We start from the raw sequence: 22221 nt of genomic DNA on the forward strand, positions 1-22221 counted from the left end.
TTTTAAGATTTAATTGTATTTGCTTTTTAAAATTTTAAAATTATAAAAAAAATTTTATAAGATACTATTGTATGGTTCATGAAGCACTCTGCATATATAACTCTTTCGGTATAAATGTTGGGCTATAAGCCCACGTTTTTATGGGCTTTTACGTTGTCCTTGTAACCTTCTTCATGTAGAATGGTAAATAGTCTTATGGAATATTTTTCTTATTTTTTTTATATTGGGCGATTGGATATTCAAATTCAGTTTTTTTAAGTAAAACATGAATCAGCCAACACATTAATGATCAATCATTGGATTTTTCATTTTAATATAATAATGACTAGATAATGAGTTTAACAGTCGTTATATAAAATTCTTCAAAAAAAAAAAAAACAAATTGGTCGTTATATAATAATTTTAACAATATATTCGGTATCTTTGCATGCAAAAAACTAAGATGACTTTTAGACATATAAATGAGCCCAAGTTATTTATGAGTTATTTAGATCCCATGCAGAACTTGAGTTTCACTCATTTTGAATTGAATTTGAATTCGAATTATTTGAATAATAAGTCGAATTCAAATAATTTAATACTTATTAGAGAAACTTATAAAATTTAATTGAGTTTTATTTATTTTTTTAATAATATTTAATATATAAATAAGGGACAAAAATATAATATTTGTTATTAATATTTATAATTTTATCAAGTCTAATAAAATTTATCAAATTAATTTTGAGCGACTTAATTGAGTTACGAGTTAAATTTGAGCATAAAAAATAAAATTTGATTAAATTCAAGTTGAACTTCTAGCTTTGAACTTTTAAATTTAGTTTAGCTTTAAATTTTTAATTTTCAAATAAAATTGAGCTCAAATTTAATTTGATCTATCTTGATTACACATGTAAACTATAAGATGTACCCTAAGTTTAAAATAGAAAAGAAAGAATTAGCAGCACCGTATCTCTTGCAAGCTTTCCGGGGTTTTAATTTGGGATCAGTACAATACCCAGTTTGGTTAGAATAATTTCTAAATTAAAAATTTAAAGAAACATATTGCTATCAAAGAAAAAAAGTTTCAGGTGCTTCTTCCACTCTTTTAATTCAGTTCTGCGCTTTTTTTTTTTTTTCCTTTGTTATAAGCGTTGATATGGCAGAAAGCTCATTTTCAATGAGGTGTACGAAGGGTCGATATGGCAAAAGTCTTCAAAGCAAATTAGAGAGCAGAGGACAAGGCTTTATAATAAATAGATGCCCTATGAATCATGTGCCAAGTTGTAGGCTTGTAGAACAAATTGAGTGAAAGAACCCATCTATTAGGACTAGAAAAGAGGGTGACAATACATGCAGTGGCACCTAATTAAGATTAAGATACTTAAGATTGTGAGTAATTAGATACAATTGTGTTCAATTTAGCTGTTGGACAAAGTCAGGATTTTTAAAGAAAAATTTTCATTATGGTTCTATTCTTGTATTCCAACTCTTGTATTCTTAGAAAAGAAGGAATCATGTATTTATTAGTATGAGAAAATACTATACCTATTTATATACTGAGTACTCTCACTAATTTAGAAAAGAATTTCGGTAATTGTATCGTAATTCTAAAATTATTTTAATTATAATATTATAATCTTTAATATTATGTTTGATTGCAATGTTACAAAATATTTTATTAAGACCTCTCAAACTGGATGTAGTATAATAGCTATTAGTTTGAGTTTGTCAATTAAGCCTTGAAAACGATAAGGAAAATGTGTCTTGAAAAAAACATAGCAATTTGATTCGAAGAAGACACACAAGTCAAAAAATAGTTCTTTGTGGGACATGATGGCATACAAAATATATGATATATGTTATACAACATAGAAATTAGCTTCAGTGATGAAAACCATGGTTAATCATATAAAAAGTAATTACTTCATAGTTATTTGTTCCTCAAGTTATTTCAGAATATACTACCAGGTTATGATGATGATTCCATTGCAGTCATAATTTTAAGTGCTTAACCACCATTACATTGATATTGAACTTCCACTACTCAATCCTTCCATTCTCTGCAGGAAACCGTAACTAGATTGACAAAAGGTTGTTTACAGGATTAAGAAAATTAAGGTAGATTTCAGCCTTTGTTGATCACCTTGAATTTTGTGATCGATGGTTGGTCTTTGAACTGGGTTCCCCACTTCTGTTATCTAAGTTGTCAGCATGTAGAATAGAAAAGCTTGTTAAGTAACAAATATCCATAATGTGTTTTTACATTGTCCCTTCTTTTTTGCAGCATTTGACATTAATTAGCAATTTAGCATTACATTTACTGCAACTTTCTTGTGATGCTGGATACCGAGTGCCTAAATCTGTTTGCAACTAAGGGTGTAGAGCCTAATTAATCTAGCATTTCGTGTGTCTATGCCTATTTATTTCATGTTTAACATATGTAAAATATGAAATTTATTATATCATAACTCATGTTGAAGGCAAAACACATAATACATTTTTTTTATTATTTTTATCAAATACCATATATGATTGTTATTAAAATTTTAAACCGTTCATTTTCATATTTTTTTTATATGGTATCATCATGTCGTATTTTCAATTGTTAGGTTTTAAAAGATTTCTTAATTATCTATTGGCAAATTTGCATCTACAGTAGGGCTTAAACAATGCTGCAATTTTTCTTGGAAATTTGTGGAAAACAAGTCGTTTCACTTTAACATACTTGGGGAGTTAAGAATCTTTCTTTAGTCAAATTTTACAGAGCATATACCCTTTTTCTAACCAAAACGAGAACCTGATCCACTGTGTAGAAATCTCTTTCTTGTTCCCCATTGTTCTCTGCTTATACCATATGTTGGCCTGTTAACTGTGTATATAATTATATTTTTTTGAGATAAACCATTTTGCTAAGTCATGAAAACCCCTATGATATTGCACACGTTCAATATGTTCATGGCTCAGATAGGTTGTGCAGCAATTGGTGTTCTGGCATTCTCTATATTTGAGCCTGGCTGGCTTGCTAGAAGTGCTGCCCTCGCTGCATCCATAGCTTCCATGATCAATACAAGTTCCACCCATCCACCAGGTAGTACTCATTGGTTGATGTGTCCTCAATCTTCAACTTTATATTCTATCATGACAATCCATTTGCATATCTGATGCTAATTTGAGAATCTCCAAATTCAATTTGCATCAATGCAACTGCAGGTTCGCCAATTCTGTTCATTAATAATTTTCTCCCTAAAAATTCACCGAATGAAAAAAAATACTATGAGAAGAATTCTTGTTCTTCATTTTCCTGTTCCACACGTCTATCAGTTTCCTCTTTCAGCAAAAGTAGATAACCATGGATCTGGTGAACCATGATGGTTAATTGTTTGATGAATGACTTGGTTGACATTTACCAGCCAGTGGAAACCAACTACTATATATCCGATGATTCTTCAGCTTATTTGTCTTTCAAGAAATGACTCGACTCAATCTTATTACGTGTCTTTCTCGGTCTATATCTATCTATAATGCTTAGTGGAAATTCATTTAATTGGGATCTTCATTAAGCATAGCCCCACAGGTAAAATTTGATGCCAAAACCTGACGCCCGTGGCGGATGTAAATAAAGGGAAAGTTGTCAGTAAACATTCCAAAAATTAAAAAATAAATGAATTTTAAAGAAAAAAATTTTTCTAATCACTTCTGTTATGGGTATTTTTTAATTCAAAAAATATATTGATTTTTTATCTCATTACATACTGTTAACAAATAATTAAAAATATTTTTTATTTTTGAATATCATGTCAGTTTGATTATATCGTTAGTCTAATCTATAGACTTCTCAACGGAATCACTTAGATACTATCTATTGGATCAAACTTTCTCCTTTATTTTTCTGTTTTTCTTTTTTTTTTCTATCTTTTTTACGGATCTCTAACTCGAGTGTAAAAATATAAACACCGAAAACACTCATACCTTTACTCTTAATTACATTCTTTTTCTTTTATAATTTCAGGTCTCAGTTCGGAGCTAAATAACAACAACTCTCAAAATTTTTTTCTTTGACACCTTAAACTTTTCATTTTTAACATATTTTTCTTAATTTCTTAACCGTTCAACTCATTAACACCACCCAATATGTAACCATAGTTTACCACTGGACAGCACAAAGCACCCAACGGACGCTTACTGCAATAAATGGGAACGGGCAGAGGAAAATGATCCAGCATCCGCAAACAGGCACACAAGTTCCGAAGAAAAGAAGGGTTCAAGAAAGCAAACCAAGGCAAATCACTCTTGTACGATCAGAAAAGTCTGAAACTTTTTGATAGTTTCGTAGCAGATTTCATTATCAGACAGAAGTAGTACAATATCAAGAGATTAATTTGTGAAACTGTTAACTTCTATTAAACAATGGTATCAACATTTAACAACAAGCATGTGCGAAGCTTTATCAATTATGAGCAGAGAGTGTCCTATCTTCCATGTGATGTAAACTTACAACTATAAAAAACAGATCACATTTCTCAGACATGGAAATCTCACATTAATGCACATTTCTTTCACATGGGAGTTATTAGATTACAGCTAGAAGATGAATAGCTTGTTCCTTTTTTTTATTTTTTTCTTTTTAATTTGGACTAATTAGCATTTGCTAAATTAAAGTTAAGGTTTGTTTGCATAAAATATATGGTTAATGGTTAAACATGGATCATGTGGTCAAACACATTGGAAATATGATCAGACAACACTAATCTCTCTCTCTCTCTCTCTCTCTCTCTCTCTCTCTCTCTATATATATATATATATATATGTGCAATATGGTACCACTAAATTTATAAAATTTTATAAATATTATTAATAGCATGAAAAAATAAAATATATATTAGAGTTATATAAAATGATTTTATAATTTTATATTTTATGATAGATTATGTGCAGTAAAAAAAAGATTTTTAAAAATTTTAAAAAAATCACTTGAAATTTTAAAGTCAAATTTACTTTTAAAACTTTTCTTGATTTTTAAAATTTTTTCATTGTTATCTAAATACGTAAATTAATTTTTGAAATTTTGATTGAAATAAGATTTTTTCTTGAAATATCTCATTCAAACACAACCTAAGGGTAAGATTCAAAAGTGGATTAAAATTTTTAAAATTAATTTTTATAAATTATTTTTAATAACTATCAAATTAAAATATTATTATAATTATAATTAAAGTTCATATTTTGTTAAAAAGAAAATTGTATGCAATAGAAAGTTTAAAATAGGTACATTCGAGGAAAAAAAAAGTTTGATTATAAGTGTAAATGATATATCAATATTTATAAATTATTTAAAATTAATTTAAATAAAATTTAAATTTAATTCGATTATTATTGAGTTGATTTTGAGTTTAAGCTCAAATAATTTAATTTATTAAATAAGTGAAATTTGAGCTTTTTAATATCTATTTTAAATTATTCATGAATTTAATAAAATTTTAATATATATTTTTAATTATTTTAATTAAAAATTTATTATATTATTTATATATATATATATATGAATTTAAGTTTGAATTCAAATTCGAATATAAATAATAAAATTTGAAGTCATGAAAATAAAATTTTTTATTTAATAAATAAATTAAATTAAATTAATTTAGATAATTTAAATTTTACTTTGAATCAAGAATTAAAAAAATTTAATTAAATTTTAAATAATAAAACTCAAATGAGTTTGCGTTGGAATTTTTTCACTCTTTAGTTACCCTTAGGTGGGCATACGTGTGATGTGAATGTCATCCCATAAAATCCAAATCAGCAAAGCTCACAGACATCAGCAGCTGATGGACACGTGCAAAGTCGGGCCACCAGATAACTGTACACGTGTGGCATCGCTGGATAGAAAACATGGACAGATCCGTGCTGTCATTGTCATGTACACCTCTCCCCTCATAGCCTGGGCCCACACCTTCCCGTGCTTGTGCTTATCTCTGTATCCCTCTCTCTCCCTTGACAAGAGAACAAAAACATTTTTTCTGATTTCAGAAGACAGAAGAAAGAAAGCCAAAAATAAAAAAAATTAATATCGGCAGTGGGACCCATATGTCTTTGACCCGATCATTAGCCAATGGGAATCACGGATTAGGTACCACGTAGCAAGAAACATCCGCGTCGAGGTGGGGCCAGGAGCAGTGGAGATTCCATAGAAGGGGTTTGGGTTGGCTTTGGTGGATTGGAAGCTGTCTTTAATGGCGATGCTTGCTATGTTTGACGCAGGTAAGGAGTAAGGTTTAATCATAACCTTACACGTGGGTGGCAACGGTAGAAGCCCTACCGATGTGGGTTTAGGATGGTCGGTAGGAAATCTGAAAAGAAAAAGGTCCGTCGTTCTTCGAGAAATGTGGACACTTGGAGCTCAATCATTTGATCTTTTGATAATTGCCGTAAAGGACAAGTTAACTGAGGGGAGAAAAAAATTAAAAAAATTAAATTAAAATTATAATATTTTATTTAATTTAAATTAGTTTTTTATTTAATTTAGAATAAATTCGAATATAAAATATATATTAAATTTGGATAAAAAAATAAAAAAATTAAATTAAATCAATTAAATAATTTTATTAATTTTTATATCTTTTTAAATTTTTATAAAATAAAATAATTATTTTATATTTAAAATTATTAAAATATATTAAAATAATATATAAAATTTAAAAATTAAAAATTATCGAATCAAATCAAACTATTAAAATTTAATTTAAATTAAATTAAATCATATAAAAATATCAAATTTTAAAAGTTTATAATACTACATATTATAAAAAAAAAAACTAAATTAAATTTAATCTGTATTACCGCTAAATTATACCCATTGTTTATTGTTTGCCTTTCACCGACCTCTACTTTTCCCGATCTAAACCTTTTGAATTGGATTTCAACAAAACCATTTTGCCCTTTTAATTAATAAAAGTAAAAGAAATTTTTTTTTTTGTTTTTAATGTTTACTCTTCAATACATAAATATATCATTTTTGAAATAGTTTATCTATATAATATTAGAAGTTTAATTGCTCACTTTAGATTTAAACGGTCGATTAGTTATACATAAATTTGGTAATTTAAATTTTATACGTAAAATGATAATATAATATAAAAATAATATAATATAATTTAAAATTTTAATAAAAATAAAAAAATATATTTATATTTTTTATATCAATATAAATTATTAAACATAATTTTTATATAAATTATAAAACAATACATATTAAAACTTATCATTAATCGCTCTTATCTATGATCTCTTCACAAGTTTTTGAACAAGAGCAAAGTACAAGATAAGCTATATGTGAATAAGATGCTTCCATAGTGTTGAAACCCTATTCACTTGTCATTATTATCAACCACGTCATGAATTATATACCATGCTTTAATAGCAAGTCACATTAAATAAATATACTTATCTAGGGAATTAATTTCTTTCCACACATCATAAAGCGTTGAAACAGATGATAACTAGCTCATTCCATTTGTATATATTTTTTTTTGTTTGACAATTATGGCAAAAATTAAATTCAAAGTCACTTTCATTTGACAATCAAAGAAATAAAAAAAAAAATGGCTTTGTGTGTGGTGCTCAACTATTAAGTAAAAAAAATTAAATAAAATAATTTAGAAGTTTTGCTGTGATAATTAATAAATGGCCAGAAGGCAAGGCCAATTTGACTTTCACCAACCAATATTCTTAAACAATCTGTGGGCATGAGATCATGGACTTAATATTTCCTTTACTTTTACAATATGGGTTGAAAAGTAGAGCTTGATTATGGGAAATAATAAAAGGATTTAAATTATTGAAATTAAATTAGGAAGAAAATTACTATTATTTAAAAATATGATTAATATCGTATTTGGTCCGTATATTATGAAATTTTTTAATATGCTACTTTTACTTTTAAAATAAGATATATAATGTAATACATATGTTAGCATTTCGTGTAATAATCTAACAGTCGGAGTTAACACGTTAATTGAAGCAATTACCAAATAATGTCATCACATCATGCCATCATAAGATATCTAATTAAAATACTTACATGGCATCCACGTGTGCCACACATGGCATTGAGACACTCACGTCTCATTATTTAAAAAAAAAGTTTTAAAATATTTTGTTACTTTTAAAAAATAATTTAAAAACTTAAAAATAAAATATTTTATTTGAGAGATAGAAGTATAGATTTTATAAAAATAATTTTATTTTGAAAATTTTTCCTTTATTTTTTAAATAATAGATTTTATTTTTCAAAAAATCAAATAATAGAACTTATTGCTATATGCAAATTGACTTATGCCATTCTTGTTGTTTTAGCTAAGCTACATGATTACCTTGGAATTTTTCTTTGTTTTTGACTATTTTACACTAAGATGAGCAAGCTTTACAGAAGTGGGTAGGTGCAATCTAAAATTATTAGCCAATAATAAACCATGTCATGTAGTAATTTCTATTGTCTTTTCAAAAGCTTGCTTGGAGAACTCAAATTTAAGCTTTAATCAGTTTGCTCCTCAAATGGCTAAGATCAAAAGTCTTCCAAAGGATAAGTGGAAGTATCACCATCAATATGAACCATCCATTTTGATGAGGTTGCCTTCCAATTTTTGATTAATGGGGCCACTGACAAAATGTTGATTGGGGAAATAATCCAATTCATTAATTTCGTTTTCATAGGCATTTCCCTATGAAATTTTTGTCACCTAAACTCTTCCCTCTATGATTCCTCCCCTCTGAATTTAATAAAACAATGGGTGTCAATTACTACTATTTCATCTATGTGATTTTTCTTCCTTTGATTGTCCTGCCTATCCTACAGTTCCTTCAATTTCAAGCAAACCAAAAGAATAGTGAGAAAAAACACACAAACCATAATGAAATTTTATGGTATAGTAAAACCGTTCACATGGAGTGTTTCCTCAATAGTTCATCCAATAATTCAGATTGCACAATAATAAATCCACATATCTCCCTTTGTGTAGCCAATCCCAAGGATAAAATCATTGATACGTCGACGGGAAGTCCAGCAACAAACTGTTCTGCAACATTAATGCAGCTCGTTATGAAAGCAACTGAAACTGTAGAGTAAGTATTTATACAGAATCTACAGAAATTACGTAAATGAAAGCATCTAATATTGCACATAATACATTCATAGGCTTTTTCATATGGTATACAAAACTTTTTCAGCTTTACAGTAACACAATTAAAAACCAACTTTTATTTTGATCTTTAGCACATTGAATTTTGGTTTCAGAATGATCATGGCAGGCAAAAGACAGAATGGGATGTATTTTGTTTTTTCTTTTAACAAAGTTTCCGGTGCAAGACTTTAAACCAATGATCTCCACCCTGCCTCAGCCCTCAGGTTTGCATTCTCACTTTTTAAAGCATGAACAAAATTGCAACCAAAAGAACCGATTATGGACAACAGTTTCCAACCACTCTTCTCAGAAAAGATGTTATTTAATTACATTCCAGGGGAGTAAAGCCAAAAAGAAAAACCTTCATTCAACTCTAAGAACCCCCAAAAAAGCCAAGATTACAGGGGGCAAAAAAACCACCAATTTTTCCAACTACAACCAAAACCCACGACCAACACACATTTGTATTGGGGTGCCATTGGTTGGGTTTTTATTGCTTTTTTATAGTTACTAGTACAAGATGACTTTAAACAAGAAGTAATAATACACAAGAAAGATCATATTTATATCAGGATTGGATTATGAGATATAACTTAATAAGCCCAAGACCAAAAGGCATGATCTTCAACAGGGAATCCAAAATTACACGAACTTGCAGGCGGGTCGGAGTAATCGTCGTCTTCAAGTTTTGGGAAGATGTATGAAGGAGGATGTAACAGGCCCTTGCTCAAGTTATCTTCCTCATCTTGTGAGGAATCAGACTGGTCTGGTTCGAAAGGATAAGATGAATCAGCAGCCTCCAAGAGTGACGAATGAACTCCATCAGTGTAATGTGGGCTGTCTGAATCAAATATATCACTTTTGGCAGAACTGATATCTTCCTGTTTACAGGCCACCAGTGAAACCTTAGACTCTTCACCCTCGGAAGCCGCTTCAGCAACAACAGGCTTTTGTGGTGGTTCTTGTGACAATGTGTTCACATCAGAAACTTCAGAGTTCCCCTTCTCTTTTTCTTTCATAAGCAACTTATCTGTGTGCTGAAGAACCTGAAAATCAAAAAATGAAAAATAAACACAGAAAACTTCATTAGACAGGAATTTAACAGAGCTTTCAAGGGGGAAAAAATTAACGAATTGTAATATACCATATGAAAATCAAGTAACAAAACCAAACGAACCTTAATCATTGAAACATGTAGAATTGTATTGAGGTCAACGGTACAAAGCAAATTACCTCTTCTTTTAGTTTATCTTTCTCCTTGAGGAGATTATCATAGTCAGCCCTGAGGCTATTATAGCTGGCTTGCAAAGTGTCATAGTCTTTCTCCAGTTGCTTTGTCTTCCATCGAGCCCGGCGGTTTTGAAACCATATGGCAACTTGCCGGGCTTGCAATCCAAGTTCTTTAGCCAGCTGAATTTTCCTTTCAGGTTCAAGCTTATTCTCGACCTCGAAACTTTTCTCTAGAAACCTGACTTGGTCAACTGTGAGCCGTCTTTTCTTTTCAGGTTGATGAAAATACTCATCTAAATCTTCATCTCCATTGTCTTCTTGATCAAACGTCCTAAAAAATGATCTGTTTGCTCTGTTTGTTCGATGGAAATCTTCAAAGCTTACCATCGATCTTGTACCTGAAACTGAAGCAAGTCCTAGTAAAAGTTAACATCTTTTAATGTCTTGTCGGCCACATTATTAGTCACTAGCCAATTTGACAACTGGGGTTATTTTTCTTTTATTATTATTTTCTATTTAACGTTGCAAAATTTATCCCAAAGTAAGGATTTTCAAAGAAATCCAGAGTGAGAAAAGGATGGAGAGAATACCAAGAAAAGAAGGAGAAGAGCCTGGAATGAAAAGAGGATCAAGATGCTCAGAAGAGGAAGCAACCCTTTGACTTCGAAGTAAAAGAGAGAGATTGTTAGAACCACCATCAGTACTAGTATTAGTAGGACAGACCCTCCTACCCGCCATGAGAATTTCAAGCTAAAGGACCAATCTTCTTGTTTTTCAAGATATTATCTTAATCCTCACCATCAGATGATCCAAAATAAACAAAAAGGTCACCCTGGTTTTTGGTTTCTTTGATTTAAAGAATATAAAATTCTCTACTTCTCAAGGCTTGTGGCGAAAGAAGCTGGTGATGATGATTTCTGTGATATGGGATGTGTGGGAACAGCGGCAGCTCACACCCATCACTCAGAAGAAGTTAAAAATTTTCTTCAGCTTTGTCAAAATGTTCTTCAGCTTCGTCAAAGGGAAGGAAAGCTGGGACAGAAAGAGGGATGAAGAAGGAAGCGGCAGAGACCGTAAAGAAGAAATGGAAAGATTCTTCTCTTGAGACGCAGAGCTTGATGTGGTTATATTGAGTCCAGCATATGGGGTTTCTTTGGGTATGGTGTGCTTGTAGTTACTGTCATGCCCTTGCTTTTGCTTTGTTCATAGACTTTTTTTTTCCTTTAATTTTTCTTTGCCTTTATTGCTTTATTTTGATAAAAAAAAATCCACAATTAACATAATACTACAATTATGTTAGTAGTTTTTCATTTCAAAGCAACAAGCAAACCTTTCTTTCAAGTACAACTTTTTTTTTAATTTTTCTCTTTTATCATGATATTTTTATTAAATTAATCATTAAGTAATCCGAATTTTTCTTTTTATTTAATTTTTTTCTTGTTCATCATGATTTTTTTTTTACTTAATATACTATCTAGTTAAACTTTTTTAGTTAATCTTGACTTTTTTTATTGCCATGTTTTTTTATATATTTTTTTAATGATAAAATAGTTTTTAATAGAATTTTTATTGAATATTTTTTAATTTCTTTAAAATTTAAAGTATAACGGTAAATTTGTTCCAAAATTAAAAATATAATGGTAAAACTGCATCAATTGAAATATTAATGGAAAAGTTAGACCACTTACATAAATAAAAGTGAAAAATTTATATTTAATCCCAATTAATTTTGATATTAACAGAATAATTCATTTATTATTATCCAGCTAAGAAGTAATAATTATGTCAAAATGTTCATTGTTAGTAACTATCCAAACCATGAAGTAAGTTTTCACACACAATCATAGCCTCCAAATAAATCTTGATAGGGTATTTATTCTTAGTTACACATGTAAGAAATCACTCATCAAGTCTACGCCTCTCATGCAAAAGTAGATAAATGGCATCAATGAATTCAATCAAACATTGAAACATTTCTTATTATCATGCAAGGATCCATGAGAAGATTTTGTGATAAAAAAATAAAGTTAAAACTAAGATAAAAATAGCAATATATATATAGAGAAATTATCTAATTAATTGTTAGTAAAATTTTTAGACTTCACATACAGAATTAACATAATGATAGATATTATTTGTGCTGAGCTCGACCTGCATGGTGTTTTTGTAAACACAGAAGAGAATGACGATTACAGGCAAAAGTAACAGATGTTCCCTGTATTTGCACTTCGACATACAAGTAAGAAAGGGTCATGTCGAAAAAAAATGAAAAAATAGAAATGAGAGAAAGAGATAAATGGAATGAATTTGACTTCATGGCGCCTAAGTTTTCATATTTATAGGTAAATTGAGAATAACAATAAAGAGAAAATTAGGATAGAGCTGGTTTGAGGTGACACTAATAATGTCAGACCAACCTAATATATCAGGTCAACATAAATGATAAAAATACCTTTAGTTGTCTACTGAAGGCTTTGAGATAAGAAAAAATTATTATACATTTTTTACCATTATATGTCTTTAACACATTCTTATATGATAATATCTTTAATCTTGTTTGTGAAGTTATAAAATAACACTAAAAATATATTAAAAACAAACTCATTATGTATCAAGTAAAAATAAGAGAATAAAGTGTCTTTAAAGAGAAAAATTTTTTATTTATTAAAATTTTTCATCCTTACAAAACTTAATTATGAAATCAGTTTATATTATAATTTTACTTTGTTCCCTACTTCAACTAAATGTTTATCATTAATAAATGATAAACTTCGTAATAATAAACTTAAAATAATTCTAATTCTACTGACAAACATAATTCTAAATAAATAATATTTTATAAATGAATAGTTATAGTAAATAAATATATAATATTTCTCCCTTTAAACAACCCCACAAAAGCTAAATCTTGAAAATTATTTTTTAATTGTCTTCATGCTCTTCTTTTTTGTTTCAAAAGAAAATGATAGACCTTATAAAAAAACAAATGAAGTTGAAACAAAGTTATTCCTAGATGTTTTTAATTTAAGAATCAATGTTCTATCAATAAATTTCTCAAGTTTTTAAAAGCATAAGTATGCATGAGATTGATTATACACATTTTCTTCCTTTGAAGAGATTTGGTGAACATAAAATTGAGATGGTGGCAAGTTTGGACTCATCAAACCTTATCATGAAATTGTTAAACTCGATCTCGAAGTTTTCAAACATAGGTTACATTCAATGAATAAAGGATTGTTCAATTGAAATGATGGCTTGTTTGGTTCGACATGTGCAATTAAATTGGGTTTCCAATGAACTGATTAAGTTAATAAAAACCAAATTAAATAGGTAATTGAATCTATTTTTTTCTAACTCCTTCATCTAAATTTTTATCATTCGTAAACGATAAAATTACATAATAATAAATTTAGAATAAACCTAATTACTTATTGTCATAACGTCTAGATCCGAGAATCTATCGCTAGATATTGATTTGAGGAATCACCACCAATTTTTTTTGTTTAGGTACGATTGGACACCTAAAAAATCTATCCCTTTAAGGAACACACAAGCTTGACTAAGGGTCCCTAAAAGAATAGGTTCAAGTCTACTAACTAGAATAGGGTTCGAGACTACGGTTACGTGTGAGGAAGGTTATAACATCCTCACAACGCCCATCGAAAAATGGTACCAACTTAATTTCATGTTATCCAATAAACCTTAAAAAAATTACCAAATAATTAGTTATTGAAAATTATTCTTAATTAACTCCAATACTTTTGGTAGAAAATTAAAAAAAATTCTCTCACATCAAGAGTATATAAGAAAACTATTGTTTCACTTGCAGAGGCTCCGTCGTCGGATTACTTAAAAAATTTTAAGAAAAGAAAGAAACAAAAGAAATAAAAAAAATAAAATAAGGAATAATGATTCAACTTTTGATATAAATCCTTTTTCAAAATCCTATTGCTTGTGTACAAGGAGAATTGATACTTTCAACTTTTTCTTAAAACATTTGAGAATTTAAGAAAAATTGATACTTTCAACTTTTTCTTAAAATGTTTTTATTGATAATTTTTATTTTTAAAAAAAATTGGTACTTCCAACTTTTCCTCAAAATATTTTTTAAATCTTTTTATTTTCAAGAAAAATTGATACTTTCTACTTTTCCCTAAAAATACTTTTGAAAATTTTTATTTTAGAAATTTTCTTTTAAAGAAAAATTGATATTTTCAACTTTTCCTTAAAAATACTTTTCTTTTTTTGAAAATTTCATTTTAGAACTTTTATTTTTAAGGAAAGTTGATACTTTCAACTTTTCCTTAAAAATATTTTTTTCTCAAAAATATATTTTTTGTTTTTTTGGAATTTTATTTTAGAAAAATCATTAAAAAAATAAAATAAAATAAAAATAAAATCAAGAATACCAAATAATTCTAATCTAATAAATAAATAATAATAATATAATAATAATAATAATAAATAATAATAAATATATATATAAATATTGGAACCGCTCAGTTGAGGCTAAGAAACGGCTCAACTCAAGACAGAAATCACAGCCCAAAATGCGACTCGGGGCAATCGGCTCGGCTCGACTCAGTTGGGATGGTTGACTGGGATACGGGTCAACGAATCGGGTTGCGATCGGGTTGGGTTGAACCAAACAGAAACGTGCAAATTTTTTAGGATTTTTAACAGCAAAATGACTCATTTTAGCAAGGTATAAAAGTCGCAAACCTTTATTTTTTTGCAGATGGCTTCCTTCCCTCTCTTTTTTCTCTTTTTTTTTCTCTTTCTTCTCTCTAAAAATACCTAGATTTCGATTGAATGTTTTCCTACAATCTGGAAAAAGACATCAAAAACTTTAAAGTTGGTTGAAAAACTCATCGAAAAATTCAAATGCCGTCAGAAAAGTCACCAGATTCTGAAAATTTTCCAAAAATTTTTCAGAAAAAAATTCTAAAAAATTTTCCTAAAAATTCTAGAGCTGCCTTCGAACCTTTTTTTGCTTCTGTTTTCTCTCCATTTTCTTTCTATGTGATCTATGGATCTATTTATAGGGATTAATTAGAAGAGTTTCTAATTAATCCCAATTTCCTATTGGATTTGGATTCAATCTTTGAATCAAATCTCAACTCTACTAGCCCCAAATTCATGGCCAAATTCATTCTAATTTTTTTTATCTTATTCCTAATCCCAGTTAAAAATTGATAAAAAAAAGATAAAAATAAAAATAATAGATAAATAATAAAATATAATAAAAAATATTAATAGATAAATAATAATAATAGTAATAATCATAATCATAATAATAATGAAAAATAATAAAATTAAATTAAATTAAATTTAAAAAAATGAGCCCAATATTACCCATTTGGACTAGGCCCAATTGATCTGGGCCTGAACCAAATTGAGTGTCTACAACTACTTTTTTTTGCATATTTTCTGTGAAACAGGAATTGTGCAAAGATATAGACACCCATTCAAGACTCAACTTGACACTTTTTTTTGTTTTTTTTTGTTTTTTTTTTTTGATTAAAATTTTGATCAAAACTCCTATAAGTAAAAGCTTAACGATTTTGAGTGAAATAAACAAAGCTCCTCTAGACAGAGGCTCAATGATTTTTGAAAAATAAATAAAGCTCTTCTAAACAGAGGTTTAACGACTTTGAAAAAATAAATAAAGCTCCTCTAAACAGAGGCATCATAACTTTTAAAAGTAAATTGTTCATCTAAATAGAGGCAGCACAACTTTGAAAAATAAATAAAGCTCCTCTAGACAGAGGCAATACAACTTTTGAAAGTAAATTGCTCCTCTAAACAGAGGCTCCATAACTTTTAAAAAAATAAACAAAGCTTCTCTAATTAGAGGTTCAACGATTTTGGAAAAAAAAATAAAGCTCCTCTAAACAGAGGTTCAATGACTTTTAAAATAAATTGCTCCTCTAAACAGAAGTTCCACAACTTTTAAAAAATAAATAAAGCTTTTTTAAGCAGAGGCTTAACAACTTTTGAAGAATAAATAACTCCTCTAAAGAGAGGCAATGAATTTTAAAAGTAAATGGCTCCTCGACAATCATGTCCAAAGGAGTCAAAAATTATGTTTGAAGGAACTTTAGAAGATTATGCCAAAGGGTTTTACAAATCGTTCCTGATACCAAAATATATCCTTTTTCAAGGATTAGAAACTTACCTCACAATCTTTTTTTCAAACGAAAATTAAAAAAAAAATCTTCACATCTGTTTTCTTCATATAGAATCCTGAAATCCCTCTGCTTCTTGAATTTATGCACTATACTTTTTTGAATGCAGTATATGATATGCGAAATGCAATGCATGCGAAATTCAATGCATGCTATATAAATGTTGGCTAATTAATTCCTATTCAATTGTGGTACTCAAGTTTCTCAAGCTTTTTTTTAGGCCTCGAACCCTTTGTTCTTCAAAGATCAAGTCAACGTAACTTTCAATTATCTCTTTCATTTAATTCATCTATCCTTTTTGCAAGTAATCTCTTTTCCAAATTCAATGTCCTTATCAAGAATTGAACATCTCAAATTTGCCTTTATCACTCATGACCTTTCTAATGTAATATAAAAATCTTTCATGTTTATTATTTATTTATCAATCATTATTTCAATATCAAAAAGTCATAATGTATTTACACATTTTTTCCATTACAAGGTATTAATGAGAAAAGAATTAGAATGGTTCAGAAATAATAAAAAAAGAGGCACACAAAGAATGAAGAAGAACGTCTTTTATTAGCAAAAAAAGTGTCAAACTTTGGCCAAGAAAGAATTACAAAGATAGGTATAGGGAGACAATGTCTAAAAATGAACAATCGGACAATCATGATAACATATCTCAAGGTTCTTATGAAAATTAACCATCTGATGCATTTAATAACTTAGAGCTCCTCAGAATATACTAGTCTTTATGCCAATGAATTTTTAGATTTGATGCTGTATTCTCTTTATCTAAGCTACATTTTCAGGTTTTCAATTCAGATAAACCCCCATTTTGACTTAAACTACCCTATTGGAGTTTTTGCCTTGAATCCTCCTTTTTCATTTTTTTTTATTTTTTAAGCATAATACTTCTTCACAGTATCAAAATTTATTAGATAGGGTAATCATTTTCATCAATCTCAACTAGTATCAATGCTCCATCTGAAAAAGCCTGTTTCACCACATATAGTCATTCCCAATTCGGAGTCTATTTTCTTTTATTATCGTGTTGATTTAGTAGAATTCATTTCAAGATCAACTATCCCTCTCAAAAACAACGAGGTCAAACTTTTTTGTCATGAGCCCTTACCATCTTTCTTTGATATAACTGACCATGGCACAATACAGTCAATCTCTTTTCTTCTATGAAATTTAACTGTTCATAGCATTTTCAAATCCATTCAGCCTCTTTTAGTTTAACTTATTTTAGCACCTTTAAGGATAAGATCTCTACTTCTATTAGTAATACAACTTTCATCCCATAAACCAAAGAAAATAGAGTTACCTCAGTAGAGGTATGCACTGAAGTTCGAATGTATGCAGAGCAAATGGTAACTTCTCATACCAGTCTTTATAGGTCTCAGTCATCTTCTCAAGAATTTTTTTTTATATTCTTGTTAGCTGCCTCAACTACCCCATTCATTTTTGAATGGTATGGTGCTGAGTTGATGCTTGATCTTATATTGGGCACATATTTCTTGCATTATCTTGCTGTTCAAATTTTTAGCATTGTCTAAAATGATTCTCTTTGAAAGTTTATATATGCAAATGATCTCTTTTTTATGAACTTACAAATCACAGATCGTATTACATTTACAAATGATACCTCTTCTACCCATTTCGTGAAGTAATCTATCATCACAAAAATAAACCTATGCCCATTAGAAGCCTTTGGGGTAATAGGACCAATGACATCCATGCCCCACCTCGAGAATAGCAAGGTGGTGTCAAAACTTGTAAAGCAGATAGCGGAGCATGGATCTTGTCAGCATAGATCTGACATTTATGACATTTACGAGCATAGTCAATGCAATCACTCTCCATTGTCAACCAATAGTACCCTATTCTCATGATCTGTCTTGTCATCATATGTCTATTAATATGTGCCCCATATATTTCATCATGCACCTCTTCAATCTCTTTTTTTACCTCAAGTTTACTTACGCATCTGAGTAATACTTGATCATAGCTTTTTTTGCACAGAACATCCCTATCCAAGAAAAAGTTCATAGCTAATCTTCGGATGACCTTTTTATCATTCTCTGTTGCTTAGACTGGGTATTACTGGTCCTTAATGTACTGTAAGATATCATAATACCAGGGTTTTTCATTTTTCTTTTTTTTTACATTAGAGTAATGAGCTGGCATATCTTTGACATCTAACTTGATAGGTTAATATCGATATTATCACTAATTCGAATTATTGCAGCTAGAGTAGCTAAGGCATCAGCTATCAGATTCTCCTCTCGAGGTAAATAATCAAACTGGATATTTTCAAATTATTTTATCAACTCTAAAATATACTTACGATATGAAACGAGTTTTGAATCTCTCGTCTCCCATTCTCTTTTTAATTGATATATAACTAAAGCTGAGTTTCCAAACACTTTTAATGCTTTAACTTTTTTATCTATAGCAGCTTGTAAACCCATGACACATGCCTCATATTCAGCGACATTATTTGTGCAATTAAAATTTAACCTCGCTGTTATAGAGTAGTATTGTTATTATGAAAAAATCAGAATTACCCTAATTCTATATCCTAAAGCATTAGCAACTCCATCAAAATACATTTTCCAACACTTTTTTTCATGCTCTTTCTTTTTTAATTAGGAAACAGTCATAAAATCTTCATCAAAAAACTCTAATCTCATTGGTTCATATTTTTTAGTAGCACGATCTGTAAGAAACTCAGCTATTACACTACATTTTATTATCTTTTGGCTTACATATATTATATCATATTCTGAGAGCATCATTTGCCACCTAACAATTCTTTCAAATAAAAAAGGCTTCTCGAAGATGTATTTAATTAGATCCAGTTTTGTTATGAGCCAAGTAGGGTGATAGAACATGTATTATCTTAGTCTTTTGGTAGTTTAAGCTAATGCACAACACATTTTCTCCAATGAAGAATACTTGGATTCATATTCTATGAATTTTTTACTCAAATAGTAAATAGCTCTCTCCTTTCGACCATATTCATCTTGCTGCCTCAGCATACATCCCATTGAATTTTCACACACTATCAGATATAAAATTAATGGTTTCTGTGAAACAGGTGACACCAACATTAGAGGATTTGACAAGTATTGCTTGATTTTATCAAAAGCTACCTGGCATTCCTCATTTCATTCTTCAGGATTATTCTTATGGAGAAGCTTAAAAATGAGATCACATTTATAAGTAAGTTGAGATATGAATCGTAAGATATAGTTCAATCTTTTCAAGAAACCTCAAACTTCTTTTGGTGTATTGAGAGGTGACAAATTTTGAATAGCTTGTATTTTGTCTGGATCGACCTCAATCCCTCTTTCACTGATCACAAATCCTAGCAACTTTCATAACTTTGTCTCGAAAGTACACTTGGTAGGATTTAACTTGAGTTAAAATTTTTTCAACCTCTCCAATAGCTTTTTGAGATTGGTGACATGATCTTCATTTTTACAAGATTTTGTAATCATATCATCCACATATACCTCAATCTCCTTATGCATTATATCATGGAAAAATATCACCATGACTCTTTGGTATGTTACCTCGGCATTATTTAATCTAAAGGGCATGATCTTATAGTAAAAGGTCTCCTACATGGTTATGAAAGTGGTTTTTTCCATATCATCTGTAGTTATTTTTATCTGATTATACCTTAAAAATCCATCCATAAAGAAAAACATTGAATGCTTAGCTGTGTTATCTACCGGTGTGTCGATATAAGGTAAAAGAAAGTTATCCTTTGAGCTAACCTTATTCAAATCACGATAGTCTACACACATTCGTACATTTTTATTTTTAAAAAAATTGATACTATATTGGTTACCCATTTTGGATACTTAGCCACTTGTAAGAAACCTACATCAAATTATTTTTTCACCTCTTTTTTTATATTTAACAGCATTTCAGGCTTTATTCACCTTAGTTTCTGCTTGACTGGCTTACATTTTGGCTTTAGGGGTAATCTGTGTTCTATTATCTTCGTACTCAGCCTTGGTATATCCTAGTAAGACCAAGCAAATACATTTACGAATTCTCAAAGTAAATTTTTTAAGCATTGCGTATCTCTCGACGAAAGTGAAGTATCAATTCTGACGTCTTTTTTATTCTCTCCATCTCTTAGATTTACAAAGTCAGTTATCTCCTGATGATGCTCAATTGGCCTACTTTCTTGTTCAATCAACCTCATTAGATCTGAAGGTATAAGATACTCTTCAAAATCATCTTCATTGTCAAGTTCATTAGTGTTAATTAAATTCTCAAAATTAACCCTTTGATCGTTATCATAATATCTTCTTGTTCATTTAAACTTAAAATTGAATGAAATGAGATATATTGGCAAGATATGTTTGAAAAAAATAGAAAAATGATAAAAATGAAAGCACAAGAAAAAATGAATGAAGATGCATCTTTTTTAATTTTTATTAAAATAATAAAAGATAAATAGCTCAAACAAGAAAGATCACCCCAATATTTTGGGCAATAGCTATCGGGATGTACAATTACATTGGATTAGTTTCAAGGGTAAAAGGTATTTTAATGGTGCTCCAATTGTTCAGCTCCTAATCTGGTAGACAAGGGCGACCCACCCTTATTGTTCAAGCCTCGTTTTATCTTCAATAGCATAAATGGTCAATTGGATGAATGCCTCTTCTATGCTTTGTTCACAATTTTATTCTTTATTTGGGAACATGAATCCTTCAAGCCTAAAAATCTTGTATAAGTAAAGGATGATCATTAATCTTATTATTTTTCCTACTGGTCTCTTTCTGATCTCCCATTTTTTTGCTTCATAACCTAGACCTAGCCTTTCACTATTGTTCACTATTATTGGAGGCTCTCTTATTCCATGTAAGTTCTTACCCAGTCCTACTTTTGGATACCAGCCCTTATTAATGATTTGGCTCATTACTACCTTTGAAAAGGGTTAATTTTTAAATCTTTCACCCATAGAATTGACTAACTCAAAAGATCGATAAGAGCATTCAATTGCTTCATCAGCAGCTTTCACATATGAGGCATTCAATGGCTGAGTCACTAGCATATCTTTCTCTTCAAATATCATTACCAATCGACCTTTTACATTAAACTCGATCTTTTAGTGTAGGATAGAGGGCACAACACCTACCATATGAATTCATGGCCTTCGTAGCAGACAGCTATAAGATAGAGAGATATCCATCACTTAAAATTTTATATTAAAAGTGCATGGCCCAATTTACAAAGGTATTTCGATATCTCTCAAGACTTTTCTTTTGATCCCATCAAAAGCTCGCACGACCATTTGACTGTCTTTCATATGGGAGTAATCGATAGGTAGCCTTGACAGAGTTGACATGGGTAGGACATTGATAGCAGAGTCATTATCAATAAGAACTTTAACCATGATATGGCTTTTACACTTAACTGTGATATGTAAAGCCTTGACACTTCTCCTTTTTTTTAGGGGAATCTCATCATCACTGAATGAAATGTAACTTGACATGACTAGATTTTCAGCTAAGTGGTTCACATCTTTAACAGACACATTATGTGCCATATATGCCTGGTTTGACACCTTCAACAGAGCATTTCGATGTGGTTCTGAGTTTAACAGCAATAATAATAATGAGATTCATGATGAC

General features: G+C 29.6%; 1 protein-coding gene and 1 long non-coding RNA gene across 2 annotated transcripts; one reads left to right on the plus strand and one right to left on the minus strand.

Annotated features, from left to right (window-relative positions):
* The first annotated feature begins 8324 nt into the window (after window positions 1-8324).
* On the plus strand, window positions 8325-9695 carry LOC149516197 (uncharacterized). Its single transcript, XR_016346526.1, has 2 exons — window positions 8325-9099; window positions 9272-9695. It is a non-coding gene; the product is annotated as an uncharacterized LOC149516197 (long non-coding RNA).
* On the minus strand, window positions 9462-11487 carry LOC111290953 (homeobox-leucine zipper protein HAT5-like). The gene is made up of 3 exons (XM_022882472.2): window positions 10979-11487; window positions 10392-10792; window positions 9462-10204 (listed from the first exon to the last, which is right to left on the minus strand). Exons 1-3 carry the CDS (start codon window positions 11124-11126, stop codon window positions 9752-9754), a joined length of 1002 nt encoding a protein of 333 aa, XP_022738207.2. The 5' UTR covers window positions 11127-11487; the 3' UTR covers window positions 9462-9751.
* Between the last annotated feature and the right edge of the window lie 10734 nt (window positions 11488-22221).

The sequence above is a fragment of the Durio zibethinus genome, chromosome 11 (assembly GCF_047325235.1).
Source record: "Durio zibethinus cultivar Kanyao isolate XHJ-2024 chromosome 11, ASM4732523v1, whole genome shotgun sequence".
Lineage (NCBI taxonomy): Eukaryota > Viridiplantae > Streptophyta > Magnoliopsida > Malvales > Malvaceae > Durio > Durio zibethinus.

Bases quoted from the DNA above. Each gene is read 5' to 3' on its own strand.
- LOC111290953 (XM_022882472.2), bottom strand. From the start codon at position 11,126: ATGGCGGGTAGGAGGGTCTGTCCTACTAATACTAGTACTGATGGTGGT. The intron at 10,793-10,978 runs GTATTCTCTCCA...GACTTGCTTCAG, and splicing joins CTCTTCTCCTTCTTTTCTTG to TTTCAGGTACAAGATCGATG. The intron at 10,205-10,391 runs GTAATTTGCTTT...TTTGATTTTCAG, and splicing joins AAGATAAACTAAAAGAAGAG to GTTCTTCAGCACACAGATAA.